Source organism: Mya arenaria, chromosome 13 (genome assembly GCF_026914265.1).
Source record: "Mya arenaria isolate MELC-2E11 chromosome 13, ASM2691426v1".
Lineage (NCBI taxonomy): Eukaryota > Metazoa > Mollusca > Bivalvia > Myida > Myidae > Mya > Mya arenaria.
In genome coordinates, this window is record NC_069134.1 from 20,232,689 (window position 1) to 20,254,245 (window position 21,557).

The 21,557-nt window shown below is 34.6% G+C and overlaps 1 protein-coding gene and 1 non-coding gene across 6 annotated transcripts in view; both read right to left on the minus strand.

Moving 5' to 3' along the window:
• Positions 1-943: 943 nt before the first annotated feature.
• The window catches only part of LOC128212943 (CST complex subunit STN1-like), a 30,535-nt gene continuing 9,921 nt past the window's right edge, over positions 944-21,557 (minus strand). For all 5 annotated transcript variants that reach the window (XM_052918347.1, XM_052918350.1, XM_052918348.1 and 2 more), the window contains 4 exons: positions 15,941-16,075; positions 8,737-8,841; positions 3,806-3,878; positions 944-3,466 (listed from right to left, as the gene is read on the minus strand). In XM_052918347.1, the coding sequence (XP_052774307.1) occupies positions 3,303-3,466; positions 3,806-3,878; positions 8,737-8,841; positions 15,941-16,075 (477 nt within the window). In that variant the 3' untranslated portion in view covers positions 944-3,302. The remainder of the gene's footprint in view (positions 3,467-3,805; positions 3,879-8,736; positions 8,842-15,940; positions 16,076-21,557) is intronic.
• Positions 20,363-20,524, minus strand: LOC128215607 (U1 spliceosomal RNA). Its single transcript, XR_008258047.1, has one exon. It is a non-coding gene; the product is annotated as a U1 spliceosomal RNA (small nuclear RNA).

A 21,557-nucleotide genomic window follows, 5' to 3' on the forward strand; every position in this document is an offset into this window, starting at 1 on the left:
CCAAGTAATAAAATAGGCATAAACCATTTCACAGGCAGCCAAGTTAAATTATCTGGACAAAAAATCTTTGTAATATCTCTGAAGGATTCCCTACGAGTGTTCCGGGAATTAAAGGCAGCTGAGTCTTATCACTTATCTCCCTTCCTACGGAATCCCTGCAGCGGCCATTTTGGTCATTAAAACAGCTGTCGCCATGGAAACAGACAGGGGTGTTGTTTTAATGCTGTCATGTTTAACAATTTGGTACATTATTTAATCATTTTAATGGTTATTGCCTGCAAAACATATCATGGGCAATGGGCAAATAAGTATTACTTAAAATTTTAGATTAAGATTGTCTAGCTTTTAATGACTTTAACAAATTTTATTCTGGCTGCCTAGTTTATGCCTGCACAAGAAATTCCTGCATTAGTATAATTTCTAGAAAAAAGGATAATAATCCTGCGCTATGCAACTCAACATGCACTATTTGATTTGTTTTAACAAGGAAATACCCGTTTATTAGCTAGAATAGACGCACGTATAGACCCTAAAATATCATACCAGAAGTTAAAGCAAAAAACCCTGACAATCTGATGCCAGCAGTTTGATTTAAAGAGTATAAACATAAATTTTACCCAGAGTTATGGGACCTGCTATTCATGCGCCCTTTTTATTGTTAACATGTGAATCAAGTTAATATGTTTAAAGGCCTTTAAGCATAGTTATCGGTTTTACACAATGACGATGCCAACATTAACACAAAGCCTTGGGTTAAACAGTCGAGCTTAAACATACGTGTATAATGTGTATTTCAATTGTTTAGCTACTTTGTCTGGATTTTGAAGAAAACAGGGTTTCAGAAACAATGGGTGGATTGTTCAGAAATTTGTTAAAGTTAACAACAACATTAACGTCATCATTGTAAACCTACAAATGATTACTGCTCTGGAATAGTAATAGATACACTTGTGATCTGCAGCATTTCAAACCAGATTTGAGACAACTGGTTCAGCTGTAGTTGTTTATATTTAAATATGTGAGCACATCATTACACAGTTCATGTTTAAAAGGTAACAACGATGTTGTTAATCACGTTGTTAACTTTAACAAAGTTTTGAACAATCAGTCCTTAAAGTACTAAATCGTTACATGCAAACACACATACATTTTTTCTAACTTTAATCATCAAACATTTCTGCATAACAGCTTTATCAGTAGTGAAAAACATATTTAAGAAAATGCTATTTTTTCAAAATTTTGGTTATATAATAAGGCAAAGACTCATATCTATCTATTAATTCATATTAACCAAAAACATTTAGTTTTACATGTAGTATGTACATGTAAAGTACACATGTGCACATTTGCATGCATATGTGCATATGATACATATTATGCAAAGCTCTTTGTTGTTTAGCTAAATAAGCGCAGGGAATGGCCAGGTTGGTGTTGGTATAAATCAGACATTAGTAATTCACTCTTATATTTATTCCCATTTTTATAACTTGAGTGACAGAAACAGAATATTCCTCTCATAAGTAATGCATGGTTTCCTCGGCGCATCCGTACAATCCTTAATGTTCCATTATATCAAATTATCTTGAAATATACAAATCATCATCTCACTTAAGTCTGTTAAAACTATACAAAGCCTGAAGGCATATCATGAAACTGCAGATATACTGGAGTAATAAATAATATGGAAAACTAAAAGTTCTTCAGACATTTCAGAGTGAATACTCAGTTAACTGCAAGTTTTTCGGTACCAAAAAATTGTATGCAGTCAGAAATTACTGTATGGTATGGTTTTTAAACAAAATGTAAATCCTGAATTTTTCATCCTTAAATGACTAATATTATTAATCTCTTGCTAGAGTGAACATATACATACACACATTTAGACTGAGAAGAATATTTTCATTTTCATCATTGGAAATATGCAAAGTGAATAGTAGGCACGGTAGGTTAGAAATACAGCGATACAGGAAGGGGAAGAATTCTAAACCACAAATGATTATCCTCGTCTTGAATGGCCTTTCTTGATAAAAGGAAAACTCCCAATAGCATTTTTTTGTATACAGACAAAATAAGAGCTCCTAAAATTGTTTTAAATGAACATACTCAAGTGAATCAAATACTGTGAAATCATTAATATGTGCCATTAACGTTCATAGTCTCAGTTGGATTATCCACTAATTTAAGATCCCAACGAAAATTGGACCTTTAATTCTTAAATTATACTGCAAATGTAAAAGGGTATATGTATGGTTCATCTATTTACTCACATAACATATACCTGGTCACGTTATCCAAACTTGTAAGTATCTAAATCATTGTTAATATTACTATAAATATGTAATATATTATTAAACTTCAATGATAATAAATTTAAGACAAATTCAGACTTGCATTTGATGTTCTTTTTACGACATTGCAGAAACATTAAAACGAGCTGATGATCTAATCCTCCTGCACTGGAACATGTAAGATATGCTGATAATAAACCTTGTGTTTTTGAGCATCGGCACTTCAAAACTTTGTTGCATTTATCAATTATCTTATCAATAAATTCCAAGCTGCACTAGTGAACGTAAAATAATAATTTATTGATTTTTTTTTTCTTGAAGATAACTATTAGGTAGGTGATTTTAATTTGTATGGAGCAGCTCCTAGTATCTTCTATTATTGTTCATTGAAGATCACACACCCTTACTGTGTTTACAAAATATGTTTAATTTACATTCAATGACTGCAATATTTTATATCCTTGATGTGTGTGCATTAATTAGACACTTAATTTACATTAAGAGATATTTGACCTGGGTATCTGCGCTTATTTGTAGTATCGAAAACTGCGTGAAATAGACAACAGATAGCATGAGTTCAGCACATCATGACTCTGCAGACCATTTAGGGTGGCCCATGCAATTTGTATGTACTAAAAAAATGAAATTCCTTCATTTAAGTACCAAGTAATTGTACTTTTTGGAAAAACCACGAAATATCATGCCCACGAATATGAATGATTTTACATTTAAAATGCAAACACCAACATATCAAACTTTATCCAAAACACACCCAGTTTAAGCCAAAATAGCCTGTCCATTTCAGCTACTAGACCTTCAAACACTTCCAGTTTTTTAGCCAATTACGGAAGGATTTGAGTGGTTCTTGCAACGGATGTCAAATTGTCTCTTAGAATATAAACACAGAAGGTGGCATGCCCCATTTGACAATACATGTTTAGTAAGCACTTTAACCACATTATTTAGTGATTGTGTGTGGTCCGTATACCAGTAATATTATATTGTCAGCCAATGCTATGAGCATGGTAGGTAGTGTGCATGTGTGGTCCGTATTACATCACTCTGGGCCTCAAGCTGGTTAAGACAGTACATGAGAGCCTCTTTCTTCAGCTTGCTGTAGGGCAGAGTTGCATGGAGTTCGTCCAGAATGTGCAGGTAGTGGCATCCCTTCTCACTATCTGGAAAATCGGTAAATATGATAGTAAAGAACAGATTAAATCATTTATCTATTCAGAGTACTGACAAATTGTAAAGAATGGCAGTCGAATCTGTTAAAGAACTGCAAAAGAGAGATTCCCCTACAACAAGAGCGAGCACTGAATAGCAAACACAAACATTCTTCTATTCATGTTTTCACAGTCAATCAAGGGGCATAATTCTTTAATTTATAAAGTCAGTTTTGCCCTTGTTTTACATGTGGACATTGTCTCTTGCAAGATGTGAGATGTTTTTTCTTTGAAAACAGACAAGCTTATAATGTGAGTTATGGCCAACAAAAGTAAATCGCTATTACTTACATTTTGTTTTGGCAGTTTCTGTCACCAAAGTTTTCTTGACAGTTTGTTCCAGTTTAGATGTGCCCATCAGAAACTGAAATATAGAAGAATAAAAAATAGATGATGGACACAGTGGAAACTACAGGGACAAGCGCAGTGGCCTAATCTTTAATCAAGATCCTGGTTATAGGCATCAATGCCAAAGAGACACTAAACAAGAGACATACAATGTCACAAGACTACGAACACATTACACAAATATCACAATATGGTATGGGTTGTAAATATTTGAATGGTCAGTTAAAACTAATTATGATCTTATAGGGTTTTGTCCAATTCCCAAGCACTTCAACTCACACTTGTCCCAAATTTGAACAAAATGTTTGGCTTGACAGAGAAAATCATAATCAAAGCGGGAGGCGCTGAAAGACTATCTGCGGGCAAATATGTGAGAGTTGCAAATTTTATTTGAACTATGGGAATGGGTGAAGGGCACATAGATAAAAATGAAAAATGTGCCGAGGGCCTAGAGCATTTGTGCCCACACTGGGCGAGGAAACAAACATATCTATATCTATTTTATGGCATCTAGTATCATTTTGTTTATGTAAATGTCACTTCAATCGTCGTAATCCCCCATCCCCATGTATGTAATGTTACAATGCATGCCCCTTTCAATCATTTCTAAAGGTTTTATGTTGCTTTAATTAGATATCATACAATAAGAAAATACAATACATCATATATATCATTTCCTTTTATGAACATACACATTTTGTTTAAGAAAAATCATTTTTTTTACAAACTACATCAGCAATAATTCCATTCAAAATGCACAGCTTATCACTTCAGTCGACGTATCCCCATGTATTTAAAGTTACAATGCATGCCCCTTTCAATCGCTTCTAAAGGTTTTTCGGTGCTTTAATTAGATATCATACGTTAGGCAAGTTTTATGAACATACACGTTTTAATTGTTTAAGGAAAATGATTTTATTTTTACGAGCAACTTAAGCAATAATTCCTATCAAAATGCAGAGCTTATCAGGTGGTCGTTTTCCCGCGGTGAGGACAAACATGTGGTCAGTTAATGTATGTAGAAACTATTTTAGAAAATCGGTCAGTTAATGTAGTTGAAACTATTTTTAGATTAGGCCACACCAAATTGATAACTTGTTCATCGGATTTTTTCCAAAAAATAATAGGGCGAGCAAGCGAAATAATAATAAAAATATTTGTATTTCATTTAGCAAAAAAGAGGAGCGAGCGAAGAGCGAACAAATATATATATAGTCATTTAACTCACTTTTGCTCACATTTTATTCACTTATTAACTAAAGAATGATATTGTAAACAGTACAAGGATAACATCCAGTGAAAGAATGATAACACTAAAAGATAATTCTATACAAATATTAGTTTTGAGATCAAACAAATGCTATTTGAGATCAAACAAAAGTATTTCTTTAAACTATTTCATAAATGAGAGAACTCAAACCACAGTTTTCCAGTTTTTTAAACCTTTTTGAAAAGTTTTTTTTTTCAAAATAACCTATGCATGGCTAAGCCTGGACACAAGCGCCAATGGTCACAGCCACCTGCCTGCCCAATGGCATATCCAAATCTATTAACTAGGTTTTCCACTTTTCCTTAGGAAAACTTGGTTAAAAATAATTCTCTATTAAAATACATTGTCATATCTCATGCCATGGAAATGACTAGACAAGGTGACTTGAAAAATAACTCACAAAATGAATATAGGCATTTGAAATCAAATATAAACTACAGCTATCACTCTTGCTTTGACTACACGATTGGCCTTGGTAGCCATCGAAGTTCGAAGAAAAGAATTTACAAAAAACCTACACCGTATTGTAAACCATTTCAGCTGAAAATATGTCACAGAAAATTCCAGCCAGCACCAGATTGATTTTAGGCTTTCTCAGAATTTAACGCCTATCTTTTTTAAACTTGCAGGTTTTCCTTAATTTTTTTAGACATCTTGTTCAAATTTAGATAAGTAATAGAAAACATAAAACATGTATACAAAAGGCACTTTTACTTATGTTGTACTGCAAATACTGATTGTTTCAATTTTCATATATTGCAAAAAAATATTTCAAGAAAATACAAGAATATGCAATATTTTTTCATAGACAAAAACCAATCAGCATAAATATTTAACACTTGAATGATTTCCATATATAGTTTTAATATACACATGAACATCTAAAAAATCTACTAACATTTATTCGCAACACAAAGTGTGATTAATACCTTTTCCAATCACACAGTCTGACACCATTTTTTTTTATCCTTTTTGACTAATATTTACAAAATATACACAATCCATTGTGTGAATGATAAAACTCATGGGATTGCATGAAGCACACATGAATGTGAGTCAGGTTAATTTTTAGCATCATCCTACTGTCCACGAACATTGACTCATAGGCGACCAAGGCCTCCACCCCAAGCACGCCATCGTTGCCTCATGGGGACAGGAATTTCATGATCCGCTGCGTCGGAGGAATCTGAAATTTTAATAAGCAATATTATACATAAATGTTCATTGTAGTATAATGTACATGTAGTATGCATTACTGAAACAGTTTGATGATAACACAAGAAAGGTGGTGCTCGTTTCTTGGCCAAACTTTATTTTTCTATTAATGTACATGCATTGCATATGAATTAAATAAACACTATACTCTGATCTGTAGCAAAATAAAAAAAAACATGCATAAATCATAAAATTTGTATTTTTAAAGGAAACAAATAATACAAAAAAATACATCATATTTGCTATATTAACAGCAAAACAACAAAGAAGTTAAAATACACACCTGAATTTTTACCTGGACAGGTGTAGTAGGTATAGATGACCGATTGATAACTGTCTTTTCACTGTAACGGTCATCCGAATTCCCGTCAAACATGTCCGAACCAAATTCACTGTCATTCACGATAAAATTCAGCAACTCTTGCCCAGTATATATACGTTTACTTTTAGCGGGAGCCAAATTAAAACAAACACAATTGTCCAAAATTTAATCAAACTTTAAATGGTAGTAGAATTGTCATTTGTTGACGTAAATTTCAAGAATCAGGAAGTGTTTTAGTCTCGGTCATCTAGACGCTTGCATCTGGGTCTATATCGTGCATTGACTCTAATTAGAGCGGCTGCATGATTGAGCCTGTGCTTTGATAATTGTTACGATCGAAAAACGCGGTGATAAGGGAAAAGGCTACATTCTACTAAACAAAATAGCTTGTAAAAAAATAACTATTTTTTTTTAGATGTTGCGGGCGCAAGTGATAAAAAAATAAAATATTTTTTTTTGCTTTCTTGAAGAAATAGGTGCGGGAAATCCGATGAACAAGTTATTAATTTGGTGTGGCCTTATCGGAAATTGTCTGTTCTAAGAATGGGAATATGATCATGCTTTTTCAAGTTTTATTGATAAATAAATGTAGATGGAATGAACCTTTTACGCAAAAAATGAAAACATCTTATTAGAAAAGTATACGCCTAAAAATGATAGAATGAATAGTATTTTGTTATTGTATAGCAGGCAAATCATAGAATTTGAAGCATTAGCAACGCGAAACCTGAGATACAATTATTTTGACTTTCAGATAATCATTTTTGTTTTATATCTCATAAAAGTAATATAAAAAATACACCATTACAAATAAGCATGCTTCAAGGTCACACCAGGTTATAATAACAAACCCAGCAGGCGATGAGACACTTGGGGTCGGTCGGTAATAATTTCTAGAACATCTTGGGCTAAACTCAAGAGTGAATATCAGTATGTTACCTTCCTACCAGAGCCTCCATTATTTTGACCCACATTAATCTGATAAATATAAGGATCTATAAATAGTTATATACTGCTAAAAATAAAACGCCAGGATACAGAAATACAGCGCGGAAAAAGCCGAACGAGCAAGAACTCATAATCCGACCGCAATACAACTAATCTATTTTTATGATTTCGTCGTCATTCTGCTACACATAGAGCGCATTGAGACAAAAAAATGGGTTAAAACGACATGAATAGAAGTAGTTCTTTGGATTTTGCGGTCTTAAGACTACCTGCGCGCATGCGCAGATAGTCTAAAAATCATATCCACTTTTGTTAAGTTAATGTAACAGTAGTCAATTCATATAAAGGACACCTACACATTTCATAAATAGATTATAAAAATCAATTAAATAATACATAACAGTAGTTAAATATGAACTCATTACATGTCCTTAATAGTTGCTTAGCAGTAATGTAAATATTTATAATATGCTTAACAACAAAATAAAGACTATACCAATACAATACATGGCAGTAACATATATTCATTAATTTTTACACCTCAACATCCATTCCTTAAATAAATTGCCTTTCCGCAAATGCGTTTATCTTGCGATAAACGCAACATCTTTGGATATGTTCGGATCGCGAATCATCGCAAAACAATATACATTAGAATTTTTTTTATCTTGTTTTTGTTTGTATTGTGTCAGCAGGTCCCGTAAAAATAAATCAACATTTTAGAAAGTGGTAATTTATGATATGTTAAATGAATTGTTGCCATTTGTGTTTCAATTAAAAAGTGATTTCAAGAGGATCTTTTCCTGGGCCATTGTGACGTCATTTGATAAACTGTCTCCAGTTACGGTTGCGTTGTTCTATTTACAGAATGGGTGAGAAAGGATTACTGAAAGGTTTTCTTGAATGAAATGAAGTATTTTTTTAACAATTGTTTAATGAAATAATGAGCTATTGGTGTAAATATAAGCAATGAATTGCGGAATTAATGTCATTATCGGTGATATGAATGCAGATGGGCTGGTTAAAGTATGCATGGTGTCCTTCAGACTCCACACACTTTAGCCACCCCAGCTGTGTTCATACCCCGAAAATGACATCAATTCATTCCTTAACTATTACCTCATACATGTTCCTCCTGTCACCCCTGGCAACCACATGCCCCTCCCCCTCCATAAGGCTCAGGGCTCGTACCAACAGCACTTTCCTTGCATGGTCTGCATGCTCCTATAATACAATTCAAGTACAAACACTCACTTTCCTGACATTTTTTCACTCAAATTTGTATGTATGTTATGGTATCTTTATCAGAACTAGTGATCAAGGATTACACATAAATTTATGATGTACTCATTTCCAATCAAAGCCTCTGGTTGTTATTATTAGTGTAGGGAGTAGCGTGTAAAATATAGAGTAATGTACATAGTAATCAGGACGCAATACCATAGTTCTTTACAAGTTTGGTTCGTTATCATACCCAGTATGGTATACACAGGTGCCAACTTTTCTGGGTATACCCATTACTGAGTACTCTTTGTTATGAGGAATTTCCCACTACACAAAGTATGAAGCAAGGGAGCCACTGCTACCAGTTTTGTATCATCTGACTGTTTACCCCAGTCAAACCAGAAACTTAATTTGGGATCTCCAGCACTAGAAGCAGATGCTTTACAAAGTTTAGCTCTTCCAGGTAACCATTTTTTTCTTCCTTTGATCCTTCCCTTTTTTAGTTTTAGAGTAGCATATCGAAAGAGTAACAACAAGGCTCATCTTTCAGTCAACCAAGATGAAATTAAAATTTCAAAAATAATTAAAATATCAGCCTTGCTTTACATGCTCATATTGTCTCTGGCAACAAGTTTCATTTGAAAATCTTGAGTGATTATGAAGAAACGGTCAATATAACTGTTGTTTTTTTTTTAAACAGCCAACAACTATGATGCTGCAGACAACGACACCTAGGAAAAAGCAATACAAGATTTTATTTGTTTAAAAAACAGATGAGCAAAAAATGATCTTTTGTGTATATACATTAAAGAAAAATAAAGCCAAGGCAATGAATTAGATGTGAAAAATCTAACAAAATTGTATTTGTATTAAAGGGTGTTCATAAAGCCTTGCTAGATATAAACAGCAAATTTTACAATGACAAAGTCTCAGAAACAAAAAGATAAGCAGAAACAAAATCCAAACTGGTTGGTGGCTGTAAAATAAGCCATAAGTATCCCTGTTTCTGATCAATACATCTCCACACCTTCAGATGCACAATGTCATCAGCTGTTTAGAGGAAGACACCTACAGAGATGGCTGCAAAAACTGACACCCATTATCATGGCCAAATATATAACAAAGTGGTTATCATCTATTTTCCTTTTTGCGTATAAAAAGATATCAAAATGATGATAGGGAATTCATGAATTAGCTAGATTTGAATGCCAGAAGTTGTCTATTAGAATAGAATATGAATGTTTAATGTGAATAGTGTCCTCTTTAAGTACTGTTTGACTTGTTGCTTTCTTGGCTTAGTCTGAGCATGGCAAAACAGTGTCAATCTGTTTAGGAGTTTTAGGAGTTTATAAAGATCTGCCCACTCTCACAAGGTCTGCCCGCTTACAAGGTCTGCCCACTCTCACAAGGTCTGCCCACTCTCACAAGGTCTGCCCACTCTCACAAGGTCTGCCCACTCTCACAAGGTCTGCCCACTCTCACAAGGTCTGCCCGCTTACAAGATCTGCCCACGCTAACAAGGTCTGCCCACTCTCACAAGGTCTGCCCACTCTCAAAGTCTACCCACTGTCCACTCCTAAACTGCTGCAATAAGGCTATATATATATGCCAAAGAAGTAATGTTGAAGCCAAAATGCTGTTGAGACTGTGATGAATGAAATCTCAATGGTTTAACAGAGTGGACATTTTGTTTCCAATGACTGCTGTCCCCACGTTGTGACATGCATGCATCACTGGTTGTGGTGAAACTAGATTCATGTTGTTTCTATCTATTATTGGTAAGTCTCTGTAGTTGCATTGATGCAAATTATTAAATAAAACAACTGGTATTTAGAGCAACAACATTTTGTACTTGGCCTAAGTACTAAGCAGACATCTAATTCTCAGATTTCTCTGAAAATAAGCTGATTACAACAACAACAGTTATTAGCTGCATGAAAGAGTATATAAAACACCAATATGCATCTTGGAATCAAACAAGTGTTTTGTCTTAAAATGTGTGATGTTGAAAGTGAAAAGGCTATATTATAAGATGAATATTCAAGGCAATATGAGCAAAGTATTAACTAAAAGGTATAGTTTTATTTCCTTTATTCTTTATAATAAATTACTAAGAAGTGTATAAAAACTAGGGATGGCAACGAGTAGTAAAATTGGTACTCGAGTACTCGGACAATCTTCCGATCGAGTACTCGGGTACTCGATTACTCGGATAACTTGAATTGGTTTTCGTGAAAGACAAGTTCATGTATGCATGTATCGTTCATATACTTTATGTGTTGGTCGTAATATTGGCCATTTTCATCTTCAAATAAGACTGCCATTGTGTACAGAAAAATCAATAAAAAGAAAAGAAATGTTGTTTCATGCTTTTAATTTGTCCTTTTCATTTCATTTTATACATGCATATGTACTATAATATAAATGGAATGTAATACTCCGATTTTATTCGAGCGTTTAGATGATCAATACTACACTCAATAATGAACAACATTCAGAATTACAAACAACAAAAATTATTCATAAATTTGTTTTGCTGTTTACTCTACGAAATAATATTTAAACTGACAGTTTCCATACTGAAATATTGCTGTTTACCTTATTAATATGCATAATTCATGAATTAAGGTATCAACCAATCAATTGTGACAAACATTGCAAAAAATACGCCCATTCAGAAATCATTGCTCGTAATGGTCCTTACTAATTCGCTCGTCAACGTCCATTGGTGTAAAGTCTCTAATTCGTGAACAATACAGTTGTGTAGGAAATGCATCGCTATCAAAACTTCACTAATTGACATCTGTGCAATTTAGCAAATTTGGGCCTTTTTTGACAGTTTGCAACTCTCACAACAACTGTCAATTAATGTATTAAGGTCAATTGTGTACACAGCAGGGATTTGAGGGACCGTAATTAGTTATTTTGGAAACGCGCCAGATCTTATACTTAAGTCTTTAAATTGTGGATTTGGTGAATTTATATAAAATACTTATTTTTTTCGCGTACTCGAGTAGTGATTTGGTACTCGGATGATTGATCGAGTACTCATGTACTAGGGTACTCGTTGCCATTCCTAATAAAAACACACACAAAAAAACACACTAAAATAACCACATTCTTAAAGGCAAAGCCATACATTCTATTGTTCTTATGATATTCAAATTTGCAACACTGTAGGACAAGCAGAACGAGGACATATAAAATTCCTCATAAAATTGATTGATCTAAAAGTTGTTTGCGTTCTTACTATTTTATTTCTTCTGAACCATCAATCCATAGAGAGCGAAAGACAGGTTTTGCACAGCCTCTGAAAGAAAGGAGTGGTCCCTTCAAACCTGGTGAATCTAGTCCAACAGATTCACCTACAAATTCTCCAACTTTAAAGCTAAGAGAGGAATCATGCAAAATATTCGACCAACCAACCCTAGTGAAGAAACAAACCTTAGTTCAAGAAATAGGTGTAACCAAGAAAGGACAGTTTTGTTTAAAAACAAATCTCCATTTAAACGAGGTAAAAAGTGTAGGCAACATCACAAGGGACTCTATCAAGCATCCCAACAAGGAGGGATGGGTTGTGAGTAACAAGGGCAAGGAGAGGAGTAAAATCACACCCTTTGACAATGCTGGTCCTGAAATCGAACCAACGAAGGAATCCCCAGGGTGCCGGGTGTTGGTGACAGGAGGGGCGGGATTCCTAGGTCAACATTTGGTCAGTCTGCTCCACACCCGGGTGCCAGATGTACATCACATCAGTGTCCTTGACCTACAGCCATTTTCTAACTTGCTGGGTGAGTGATGATGGTTCAGGTCCTAATTAACATCTTCAGAAATTCTCACTCATAGTCTGTTTTTTCCTTGAAACAGTTTATTTTTACAATGGCTTTGAAAGAGATAAAAAAGATGTTTTTCTTGTTTATAAAACCTCCCATAATCTCATCTTGTGAGTATTTTTCTGTCAGATTATAAGCCTGTGAAGCCCGTGAGGTGCTACCAGGGGTGCATCACAAACACTGAGCTGCTGAATGAGGCCCTGGCTGGGGTCCATACTGTCTACCATATAGCCGGAAAAATCAGCTTCGGAACATTTCCAGATCTTAAGGGCATGCACTGGGTCAATGTAAAAGGTCAGTTCTCTAAATACATTTGAAATCAAAAGCAACAGCAGCAGAAACCACCCCTGGATTTTTCACAGTTGATCTTTGAAGATATACAAACCTTGTATCTGTTTATGAGCCATTTAACATTAATATAATTTTGTGCATACATACATTGAAGTTTTAGGTAAATATCATATCAATCTAAGATTCGAAAAAGAAATAATTGTATTTAACAGGTACAAACTGCGTCATCGAAGCCTGCCTGGCCAACAATGTATCAAGACTGATATTCTGCAGCACAGTAGATGTTGTTATTGGTTACGATGACATCATCAATGGATGTGAGGCCAGCGTAACCACACCCAGGCACTTCCTGTTTCCTGGTTACCCGGAGACCAAGCACCTGGCAGAACAGGAGATCCTCAAGGCAAATGGAGCCAGAACACAGAATGGTGAGTGAATAAGAACAATTTGAAATATGACTGATCTGGTTCATAACAATCTTGATGCCATGTAACTAAAAACATTAAACCATAGGGTCAACAAAACAAGTGAAAGTTATTTTTATATCCCCTTTTTCAGCACTCAAAAATTCGTGATTTCTAATGATTACACACTTTTATTTGTAAGACAATCAATATTAATGACACTAAGGCAAGCATAGTTATCAACATCTCTAGCAGCCATTTTTCTTATTTCCGGTGGTACACTGCTGACCCTTTCCTTGCGCGCTAATGTAATGTATGGAGAGGGGGACCCCTACTATGTAACCAGTGGGTTGAAAAACGCACAACAGGCAGGGGGCATACTGAATCAGGTCGGTCCAGGCACCGCTCGGTTCCAGCCAGTGTATGTAGGCAACACTGCATGGGCTTTCACATGTGCTGGTAAGGACAAAATGGTATTTTAAAGAATTTATACTGGTTGTTTAAAAAGTAAGGACAGCATGTTCCTGAAAGAGATTGACTCATGAACATTACTCATAATATTTCCTTCCACAGAGAAATGATTCACAAAAATTTAAAATAAATGTTTGAAAGTAGTTTAATACTGTGGATTGATTAAATTTTGCTAGGTCCTTTGTAGTTTTTGGTTTTGGCCACTTCTGTGTGTTTTAATATGTTTATACCATTATCTTACCATAAGGAGATATCAGTAAAATTATATTATCTTGTATTTTCCTAGGATTTAAATTCACCACCTGATCCTTGAATGTAAATTTTTGAACATTAAACTCTTGAAATATTTCACAACCTACTGTACAGTACACTGAGTCACATAATTATTCTAATTCCATGTACATCATATATCATCATGACTAAATCTTGAGAACACTTTCTTTTAGACAAGGCACTTCAAGAGAATCCTAACTTGGGAGGTCAGTTTTACTATGTCCCTGACGATACACCAGTCCAAAACACGTTTAACTTCATGAAACCTTTCTTGGAGGCTAGAGGCCACCAATTGTCAACATTCAAACTACCATACAATTTAGTGTACTACAGCCTCCTGTTTGCAGAATGGATTGCATGGGTTATCTCCCCTGTCTACAAAATCAGTTTGCCCGCAGAATCATACAGTGTGAGATACATCAACATGGATTTGTTCTTTAGCAGGAAAAAGGCGGAGACAGAACTTGGCTTTAAACCAATTTTTTCACCAAAAAAGGCTATCCAGATGTGCCTCAAATACTATAGGGATCTGAATCTGTAAAAGTAATGTGGACTACTTATATGTAAAGTGTAAACTTTGAAAAAGGTTATTATACCAAATAGTTTTATGAATATTTTGTAAAGTATGTGCCATTTGGTTAATCATGTAATCAAAGTGTGTACAAGTAAAAATATCTATTCAAAATTTGTTTTTATTTATTTTGCTTATACATACTTATTTCAATTGTCAAAAACATGCCATATTTTCTGGAGACCATTCAGGGGGATTTGTTCAAAAGGCTGAAAATTCAGGGGGATTTTGGTTGTATTCAGGGGGATTTTTTTAGCAGGTCTAAGTTGGCGAAATATTAAAGTATTTTTAGACGCGAGTACGAAAAAATGTATTCACATTTAGTTTGCTTTGAAAACCTAACTTTTTCATTATACAGAATTATTTTATGTCATGATTTATCATATTTTTATGATACACTGTCATGTCATACTGTAATGCACTTACAGAACAAAATATGTCATTGCAAAAATATGTTTTTGAGACAATTAAATTAAATTTACCTTCCTCCGAAGTCTTTTAAAAACTTGTGCTTAATTCTATCAGCTTTGATGACTTTCAGACAATAAGAGAATAGAATAAATATTATTAATTTCTTCCTTCCAAAATAGTAATATTTCTTTGCCTTTGATAATTACTACAAAGTAATTGATCACTTGTTGTAAAAGTTTCCTTTTGGCATTTCATCCTTGTGGATTTGTACATTCAGTTACACTCACATACTGTGGCTTCACTTTGTCATTATTGCCTGATGTAAAATTTCTAAAAAAAAAATTTTTTTTTTTTTTAAATTCCAAGGGATTTTTATCTCCCGCCGGGAGACCGGGGGATGGATCGAAATTTCAGGGGATTTTTCCCCCTGCCGGGGGAGCTGGCATGTATGATTGTGAGGACAGCTGTACGATAATATGAATCACTTTTGAGTGCTTTCTGGGTATAAACAGCTCTAGAAGTACTTGAGCTTGGTAAACACCATCAGATTGTCCTGGGTGTACAGACACTGGTCAGTACTGCTGACCACTGTGTATCTAAACAAATCACCATGACTACCAGATAGTGAACTTGAACTTGGTAAACACCCACATATTGTCCAAGTGTACAATACCTGGTCAGTATTGCTGACCACTGCATGGAGTAACTACACAACTCACCGCTGATTAACAGTTGACAGTCAGAAAGTCCTTGACCTTGGTAAACAGTGTACAAACACTGGTCAGTACTGCTGACCACTGTGTGAAATAGACTATTTATTGTTCAGTAATAACTACACAACTCACCGCTACCTGACAGTGGACAGTCAGAAAGTCCTTGACCTTGGTAAACACCCACAAATCGTCCAGGGTGTACAGACACTGGTCAGTACTGCTGACAACTGCGTTGAGTATGGCCTTTAAGTCTTGGGCTACTGAATACTGAAAAAGAATTTGAATATTACATTAAAATATTTCCAAATTATATTAATATCTTTCTAAAATAATCTGTAAAATGTAACTGTCGCATCAAACTATTGCAGAGTTAAAATTAAATTTTATGGCATGGCTGTCATAGGAAAACATATTTGAAAACAAAGGGCTAATGCTAAAACTGCATTAAAGCCGGATCTATCATTTAGATAAACACAATTTTGCAGCAGGATGTATGTTTATACAGAAAAAAGTAACTGCTGAAGATACATATTCTCACCGGTCTGACTTGATTTTTTAATCAAGATGACCCATATTTACCCTGGTCCTAAATATATCGAGTTTCTAGAAGATTGGATAAACACTTTTGAATTTTTTAAAGGAATACCTGGTAAGAAACTTTAACACAAAATTTTGTCTTAATATTTGACCTAGTAACCTAGTTTTTGACTCAATACACGTATGACACACTGGGCTGAAATATCATGTTAACAATGATAATTTGGATGAAAACTTGTACCACTACCAGTGTGTGTATACCACTATATATATATACTAATGGCCAAAAGTCGTGTTGGGTATGGTTTTCATTTGAGCCTTGCAAATCCCCTATGCCAATCTTCAACACATTACTGTACCGGCAGTACTGGCTCAAATTCCAAAAAATATTTTTCATTGAATGCATATCAATGTCCTCTTTTCATTGATACCAAATTCATGAGTGTGCGATAAAAAACAAAACAGATATTGAAGATTTTGTAGACCGGACAAGACTTTTGGATATTGTAGTTTTTGTAGACCGGACAAGACTTTTGGCCTTTAGTATATATTGCGTCATAAATGCTACGTCGGAAGACAACATTTTGCTTTGAATGAAGACTTTAAACAAATATATCTTTCCTATTTCTTCACCCTTTTAATTGAAACATAGCGCAGTCTACGTTGTTTACGGAGCCTCATCTTCGCTCTTTTACCAGAGTTTGATTGAGAGTTTTGTTTCTATAAACACTTCGACACTTTGATGAAACTAATCACCTTATCAAATTCCGGTAATTAAACTTAGGCGGGGCTCCTTAAGTGGCATAGGCTGCCCTTTGTTTCATTTAAAATGGTGTAGTTAAAGAAAAGTTATTTTTGATTTAATTTTTCATTTTAAGCAAAATATTGCCTTCCAACGTAGCATTTATGATGAAATTATCAGATGGTATACACACACTGACTACTTATGACATGAAAAACAACAACTTTGGAGCAAAATTGCTTGTGATGAAATAGTTCTCCAAGATAAGTTTATCATTCACTAGATTTTCTGTTCAACTTATCAATTAACTGTGATTTATGCATATAATTGTTCCAAGTTAAACAAAACAGTGCATGAATAAATTTGACCAAATTACACTGGTCACTATCTTTGAAATATTGGAAAGATCAAAGTGTGAACAAAACAAATGTTGATTAACAGTGGATGCAAAACATTTTTCAAAACAAGTTTTCAGTTTGTTTTATGGTATCACTTTCACTATCAGAGATCAGTCTGATTGGCTTGTAGATGGGGGTCTGGTTGTTATGAAGACCAAGTCAGTGTGATCTGTCAGATTATTTCAATTATGGTAAAGAATTTTAGCGGTAGTTTTTAATCAATTAATTGTTGTGTGAATTTTCTCGAAGTTCATGTAGCAAAAGTAGACAGTTTGAAAAGATCAAATCATTAAATAGATCAAAAATTGCATTTTAGTCAAATCATTTAGTTTCATTTGTGATGACTTTGTATGAAAGCAAATTTTCAAGCATTCAGTTTCAAAATAAGATTCCCATTTCCCTAATAAATGCTAAGTTATGTTTACATTAAAAACAAGAGCTGTCACAGTATGTGACGAATGCCCACGAATGTGACATTGACCTATGAACAAGGTAAGTACATGAAAAGTTGATCTTGCCTTTACGTGTCAAACACATATGGCAAGTTATTTTAAATTGCCGCTGAACATAAAAAAAATACCGCCCACTCTTATGTCCTTATATTCAGCATTCTTTCATGAATAAACACTAAGTGTATCTTTCACCTTAGAGGTAGGGACATGGGTCATGCATGGGACATGTCACCTTGGTATGTCAAACACATGTGGCAAGTTATTTTAAAATCTGTCCATACAAGGGAAAGTTACAGCCAGGACACGACAACCAATACTCTGTGTCCTTATATGCAGCATTCATTTGTGAATAGACACCTATGTGTGACCTTGACCTTTGAGGTAGGGACACAGGTCTTGCAAGTTACACATCGTCGTGGTATGTAGAACACATGTGCCAAGTCATTTTAAAATCTGTCCATACAAGAGAAAGTTAAAGCCCGGACACGACAACCAATACTCTGTCCTTATATGCAGCATTCCATTGTGAATAAACACTAAGTTTGACCTTGACCTTAGAGATAGGGACACAGGTCTTGCACGCGACACGTCGTCTTGGTATGTCGAACACATGTGGCAAGTCATTTTAAAATATATCCATACAATAAATAGTAACAGCCTGGACACGACAACCTATACTCTGTGTCCTTATATGCAGCAATCCATTGTGAATAAACACTAAGTGTGACCTTGACCTTATGTGCAAAATTGAATGGGGTTTACTTTATTGTTTCTATTTTCCATTATATTTATCTAGTAATTATAACTTACAAAGTTACAATCATTCAAAAAAGTGAATACCATGAATGTCACACACCAAATAGATTAGCCCTAGGCATTTTAGTTTCAGATAAGACATTCTCCTTAGCCCAAGGGCAGGGCCAATTTTGACCCTAGGGGCATTATTTGAACAATTCTTGAAGAGGAAGACTTTAGAAGTTTTACACACCAAATATCTAAGCTATAAGCCTTTCAGATTAAGAAATTTCACAAAGTTCTTCATATATATGTCTATGTAAAACTATGTATGCGAACACGGGACAGGCATATTTTGGATCCTTTAGTTATAATTTGAACAATATTTGTAGTTGACAACTAGACAATGTTACGCACCAATATCTTATCTCTAAGCCTTTCAGTTTCAGATTATTATTTTTGTCCTTTATATCTCTATGAAACACAAGTGACCCTCAGGATACGGTCAATTTTGAACCAAGAGGCATAATTTAAACATTACTAGAGGACCAATCGACAATGCTACACACCCAATATCTTAGCTTGATGTTAGCTTGATGTTTGTTTTTAAAACTAAACACAAAGTCCAAATTTCAATGCTATAGCTTGAAAAATAAGACACTTAAGTCAAAAGTCAATATTGGTATTTGTTTGCAAAGCTGAACACAATCATGGTCCAAATTTCATTGCAGTAGTTTTTCTTATAAAAGTCTACAGTCAACTTGTGACCCCCCGGGTGGGGCCAGCTTGACCCTAGGGTCACAATTTGAACACACTTGATAGAGGACTACTACATAATGCTAAACAGAGAATATAAAAAGGTCTAGACCCAGTTGTTTCAGACAAGAATAATTTTTGGAGAAACACAATATAATGCTACATACCAAATATCAAGGGTAAGTGCCCAGCTGTTTCAGAGAAGATTTCCCCATATATCTTTATGTAAATAAGTGAACAACGGGCTTAAATTTGAACAACATTTGTAGAGGAGTACAAGAAAATGTAACACATCAAATATCAAAGCTCAAGGCCTTACGGTTGTTGTCAAGAAGGTGTTTTGTATAGTTTACCAGAGTTCTGCGAGGAATTCATTGCTTTGAACAATTTTGAAAGGGACCCAAGGAACATCCAAGTGAAGTTTCATCAAAATAGTCTAAGCAATTTAGGAGATGTTTTATAAAGCAATTGTTGACATCGGACGCCATCCATAGACCTATCACAATAGCTCACCTCAAATTATTTGTGCTCTGGTGAGCTACAAATGGAAATTTAAGTAAAAGTACAATCCATATATAATCAGAATATATAATTTCTAAGGTTAAGAAACATTGCTTTTGGGGCAAGTGAGTGAGGCCCTTTTAAAGTGCAACACTAGGCTGTAGGCTCTTTAATTATGTCTGTTATCATTTATGTTTCATCCTACAAAGAATTTGTGCCAGGCATATTTAAATTTTTCTTTCCTAAGATTGTTAATTTTTCAGGGACAGCGCGAACCAATAAACACTTAGTAACATATTACTTTTGAGGCACTATTTAATCTCAAAAATGAACTCTATTATGTCTGTTATGATTGTTTCTATAATGTTCTAGTCATACAAAGAATGTTTGCAAGGCTTTTTTTAATTTTTCTTTCCTAAGATTGTTAATTATTCAGGGACAGCGCGAACGCAGTCCCCACACCAATAAATTACGTACCCGAGTAACCAACATTTGTGGCTATCGCAGGCGTCAGCCCAACCGAAGTGCAATGGGAGGGCCTCTTCCTGGGGGAACCGCCTTCATGATCACGGTATCCCCTGTACCAGGTAAGTATGATTAATTAAGGTTTGCTCCAGACTGTATACCGGGCCGCTTTAACCATATTGTGGTTAGCTTTAGCCGATTCTTGTGCCAATATTTTGTATATATTCCTGTTTGCATATTTTATTCAGCAAGTGCCATTTCTGAATCGGATATATATTAAAAATCATTGTTTTCACTAATACAAATGTCACTTAAATTTATTATTCATTAAACAGTTCAGCTTGAATTACACTATATATATATATATACATGCATATATAAAGATCAAGCCTCCGTTTGTCTATTTATAGCATGTGGTTGTTATCTTTGTGTTTGTAAACAGCTGTACACACAACTCGTGATCACATCATCTTTAGACATTTTCTATTACTCTCCCTTATGTGATGATATTACACTCTGAATACATGTTGTGTTTGAACAAGCATTATAGGCTTTATACTTGTGCAATATCAAAGTAAGGACTGGACCTATGTCCATTTAAATAGCTCTGTTACGTCCTTTAATCCTCATCATTATAATGAATATATTAGGTTTTTCCGTGCCCTAAATGCCTTCATACATGCTTGCCCACGCCTCAGTGCTTTTTAAAACAAATGAGTGACATTTGGTACCAATTATAACAAATAATTTAATCCTTCTCCCAGGTGACATGTAATAATAATAATAATAATAATAATAATAATAATAATAATAACAATAATGATAATAAATAATAATAATAATAATTATAATAACAATAACTCAGGGGCGCGACCAGTCTTGACATAAGGGGCATAATTTAAACAATGCAGGTACAGATATACAATATGATGCTACATACCAATTATCAAGGGTGTGGGCCCAGCTGTCTCGGAAAAGAAGATTTCCCCATATATCTTTATGTAAAACAACTGATCCCAATGGCGTGGTCAATTTTGACTCAAGAGCCTAATTTGAACAATCTTGGTAGAGGAGCACTAGAGAATGGTTCACATCAAACATCTTAGCTTAAGGTCTTCCGTTTTCTTGTTAAGAATATTTTTTAAGTTTTTCCTTTCTGTTGC